The 4,734-nt window shown below is 31.0% G+C and overlaps 1 protein-coding gene across 2 annotated transcripts; it reads right to left on the bottom strand.

The window, feature by feature from the left end:
- Positions 1–2,260: 2,260 nt before the first annotated feature.
- On the bottom strand, positions 2,261–4,734 carry LOC148265802 (GDSL esterase/lipase At1g09390-like). 2 transcript variants are annotated; one of them, XM_088220400.1, is made up of 5 exons: positions 4,343–4,734; positions 3,209–3,394; positions 2,922–3,079; positions 2,648–2,835; positions 2,261–2,553 (listed from the first exon to the last, which is right to left on the bottom strand). In XM_088220400.1, the coding sequence occupies exons 1-5, from the start codon at positions 4,599–4,601 to the stop codon at positions 2,445–2,447; spliced, it is 900 nt and encodes a 299-aa protein (XP_088076526.1). In that variant the 5' UTR covers positions 4,602–4,734; the 3' UTR covers positions 2,261–2,444. The 2 variants fall into 2 exon arrangements, with proteins under 2 accessions (XP_088076526.1, XP_088076525.1); XM_088220399.1 differs by having other exon boundaries at positions 2,261–2,835; positions 4,343–4,733.

Below are 4,734 nucleotides of genomic sequence, written 5' to 3'. Positions count from 1 at the left end.
TCCTTCACAGATCTAGGCTATTACAGGAAAACCAAAAAGAATGGTTACCGAAAGAACTGCAAGACCAATTCATCAACTTGAACATTGAGGACAAGGTTCTTCTTCTGGCGGGGAGCAATAATAAGCCCTAAAATATCTGTAACAAGGATGATCGTGGGTTGTCGAAGACCCAGTCAAACATATCTACCAACTACCACGACTCCAGTAGCTGCTAACTTTTCTGCATTCTTTCCTATTATATATCCATTAGTTGCTAATTTTCCTGCATTCTTTTTTATCTGTAATTCGTAGAAGTGGGAACAGTTATTATTTTTCTCTTGTATTTAAACAGTAGCACTCATCAATAAAGCCATATCATAAAATTTTTTCAAAAATCTCCTTGGTCTTTTCTCACCATAAGTAGAAAAACTCGACTTTTTGTAGCTCTGATTAGGACATAATAGAAAGACATGGGTGAAGCAAGTGTAATCTTGAGTATTAAAATCATAAAGAAGAATGATAATGTAAAGTTACCATAAAAATATTATGCTGAGAAACTTATCAAAAAGTTTGTGCATTTTGATGTCACGCTCATGATTACTCCTTATTGACACCAATATTCAGTTAAAAAAAATTAGAGGTGATTATGTTACTAATTTGAGTATGCATAGGTTATTGGGAGTGACACATTTAATGAAATTTTTTAGATTTGTTATAGCATACTCTATATGTAGATTAAGTAGGTATATGCATAATCCCAATAAGTATCACTGGATTGAATTAGTAAGATTAATAAAATATTTGAGAGGTACCATGAACTATGGTATTATTTATAGTGGATTTTATATTGTATTAGAATGATACAATAATGCTAATTGGATTTTAAATTCAGATAAGACAAACTCCATTAGTGGTTATATATTCACCCTTGATGGTGGTATAACTACTTGGAAATCAGGAAAATAATAGTTTCTAAATCAACAATGGAAACAAAGTATATTGCTCTAAAATTAGCTAGTAATAAGGCTAAGTGGTTATAGTATTTCTCAGCAAACAGTATGTGAGTGTTAAACTAACTTTATATGTAATAATAGGTCATTGTAAAGAATTCAATGGTAAGAATTGAAACAGTTGTTCGAGACATGATGTAATTAAACAACTGTTAAAAGCTAGAATTAAATCTATTGATTATATGAAGTCAAAACTAAATTTGGCCGATCTTCTGACTGAACTCTTAAGAAGAAGATTAATAAATAAAATATCAAGAGAAATGAGACTACAACCAATTTAAGACATAATAGTGATGGTAACCTAACTTATGAGATGGCGATATCATGAATTAGATTCTTATGATAATAAGAAATCATTTGCTAATTTGTGAAAACACTCTTAATTTATGTCCCTTTCATGGTGTGAATAGTGCAAAATATTCAATGACTATGAAAATGAATTAAACTCTTAACTAAATTTCATATCCTCTATAAGTGGTATATTTAACTACAATATGGACTATGGCCACTCATGAGATTAACACTCACGAATAAGTAGGTGCATATGTGGCTTATTCACACATAATCGCAATGAACAATAGAATTTGTGGGGTTATGACGTAGTTGATGAGAAATGTAGAGAATAGTTTAAATTATTACTCAAATTTCATGTTTTCTATAAGTAGTGTATTTAACTGTTGTATCACTTGATATAATGACCTATCTGAGTGTATAATATGGCTCACTCCTACAAAATTTATGGCAAAGTCTCTACAGCATTCATGAATAACTAGGTGAATGTTTGACTTATTAACACACAATTGTGATAAAAAAAAAAAAGAAAAGAAAAGAAGCTTATGAGATATAATATAGTCAATTAGAAATTTAATTTATAACAAGGATATTTTCGTATATAAAAGTAAAGAGTTTCACTAATTATTCTAAAAGTTATAACTCATTCAATCTAGATTTAGTTTATAGTACAAAAGACATCATATCTTATGCACCATACTCAATTAAGAGGGCCTAATGTAGCGTTGTTTTCGTTGTTCTTTTGAAATATGTGGGGAAATGGTGAAAGAGTAAGGCAATTTGAAAAAAAAAATGGTTATATGCTATTTAAAATAACTACTTCCAAATTAATTACTAATCATTATTCCACTGTTTAATATTTTTCTAGCCTCTATTGTACTATCTAATTCTTTCTAGCCATTACTAGTTATTGCCAATTAAATTGCTGATGTTACTAACTGTTGGCGATTTAATTGATGAAATGAAGTAAAGTTTAATCCTTAACAGGAAAATGTTAACTATATAAACTATATCGCAACTAAGTGATGATTAGAGTATTGTTATAATTCTAACTAGTATTACAAAAGAAATCAAACTTTACTGGAGGAGTAGAGTAATTAGTAGAAAGGATTTTGGAAGCAAAAATTGCATTAGCGGCTTCTGTGTAATGAACTCCATCCCAGCTTACGAATCGCAATCCTTGCTCGCAGACATTATAACCAGTTGAACCGCAAGTAATGTTAGGATCGAAGTTGTAAGGCGGTCCTCCATACCCACAGCAAGCCATTGAAGGCTTCTCGAAACCATATTCATGAGCATTCGAAATTAAATCATATTTAATTGCGTACATATCGACATAAACTATTCTAACATTCTTCAAATCTGACCTTAGTTGCTCACATACATTGCGGAGTTGTTGGTTAAATACTTGAGCAGCATCGTTGAGATATTGCAGGCAGCCATGTTCATCAACATCACTGGTAGTATGGCTGATTGTTGCAAGTTTTTCAGGCATACATCCAAGTGGTCCAGTGTTATGAACCCATAAGTTTCTGCCTCCATGTTCATATATACTCTACAACATACTATTGAATATTATTTAAAAAAAAACATAAATGGAATCTAGTATGTGTGTGTGTGTGTGTGTATATATATATGTACCTGAATAGCTAATTTGATTTCAGTGATGAAGAGAGGAATTTTTTGAACTATTTCTGGGTATTTAAGGTAAGTGAAAGAAGCAGATAAATCATTCTGACCAATATCGATGATGTGAAGAGCATTAGCAAAATCCTCATCGCCAACCAAATCCTTGTAACCTGTATACACACACACACACACACACACACACACATATATATAACATTCTTTAATATAATAATTTTGTCCTCAAATTATTGATTATATAATAAATATATAGTAATAATAATAATGTATTAAAATTTGACCTTTGGATACGAGAAGAGGAGAGCGAGCACGAAATCGAAGGAACTGGGCGACTTGAATATCGAGACTAAAAGGTTTGTATTTAGGAAAAGTAGCTGCACCACTTATGGCAAAGTTGGCTCCATTTCTAAAATTTGGACCCAGAGATTCCAGATATGGTGTTAAATAACTGCTGTTTAAGTTTTCACCTGCATACAAATTAACCTATATAGCCTCAGAATATTGCATATGTATATATATATATATATATATATATGTTATACAAATTAGCTTGAATGTCGTCCCATAGTTTTTATATTTGTTTGGATTAATTCATCAATTTTACATGCACACATTTGTGCGTGCGTGTGTGTGTGTGTGTGTGTGTGTGTGTGTATATAGCCTGATGAAAAAAGAGAAGAATGACATTGTGCGTGTGTATATATATATATATATGTATAAAGAAATTAAATTAAGTTAAATTAAAAGCAAAGGAATACTATCAAATTCTTCTAAGAAAAAACAAACAACAACTATCAAATTCCTATGTAGGCATTACGTTCAGTTCACGTGGGTGTTTGGTCTTTATACGTAACAGATACAGATTCTAAATCAAGGCTTGTCTGTTACCCTTTATTTATTTATATTTACGTTTGTATTTATATGTATGTATATATATAAACGGTAAAAAGTGTATAAACACATATATAACTCTTCTCCTGGATCTGCCTAATTTTGGTAATTACCCTTTAATTGTGATGGTTTTTGAAGAGCATTAAATGGGGTTAGTAGTTGCAAAATTATTATTTACCAACTACACTTGAATTTCTTCCTATTACCAAAAAAAAAAAAAAAAAAAACTTTAAAATTATTATTAAATTCTCCTAATTTGTAAATAACATAAAAATAATTTAATTTTTTAAAATTTATATAAATTCATAAATTCAACATAGTTAATTAATATAGTAAAAGTTCCAAATTACTTTGAAAATATTCAAAAATCATTTATGTTATGGTCTCTAGCTTAATTAGCAAGGTGTTAAAGGTACATATTTTCCTCATTAACACGTAGGATTTAAGAAACATATGCAAAATGGTTTGAAGAATATTATGTGTGGTTGTAAAACATATATGTGTATATGAATATTGGAACTTACAAAGAAAATCAATAATCAATCTTCCATCGCACAATCTGCCGGAAGGTTGATGAAAGTGCGAACGCCCTTCTGGAGTTCCGAAAACGAGTCCTAAGCCACACGAGTAGCCGCCGGTGTCAGAGTTGGAGTCGCCAAAGTTGAAGATGACCGGATTTCTGCTGCACTCCGATGAAGCTAGCTGGAACCCATGAAAATGAACAAATACCGAAGACAGGGTGAGCAAGGGAAACAGATGAGAAGCTCTTCTGTTCACACCCATGGATGATTTTGGCTTTGAAAAACACAATGCATTACTCGCGAGACAAACATCCGTTTACCTACCTCTACTTATATACATACATAGTTATACATATTCGCGCATATATATATATATATATATTTATATATATGTG

The sequence above is a fragment of the Carica papaya genome, chromosome 5 (genome assembly GCF_054855325.1).
Source record: "Carica papaya isolate Zhongbai chromosome 5, ASM5485532v1, whole genome shotgun sequence".
NCBI classification, from domain to species: Eukaryota; Viridiplantae; Streptophyta; class Magnoliopsida; order Brassicales; family Caricaceae; genus Carica; species Carica papaya.
This window is presented reverse-complemented; position numbering and strand designations above follow the sequence as displayed.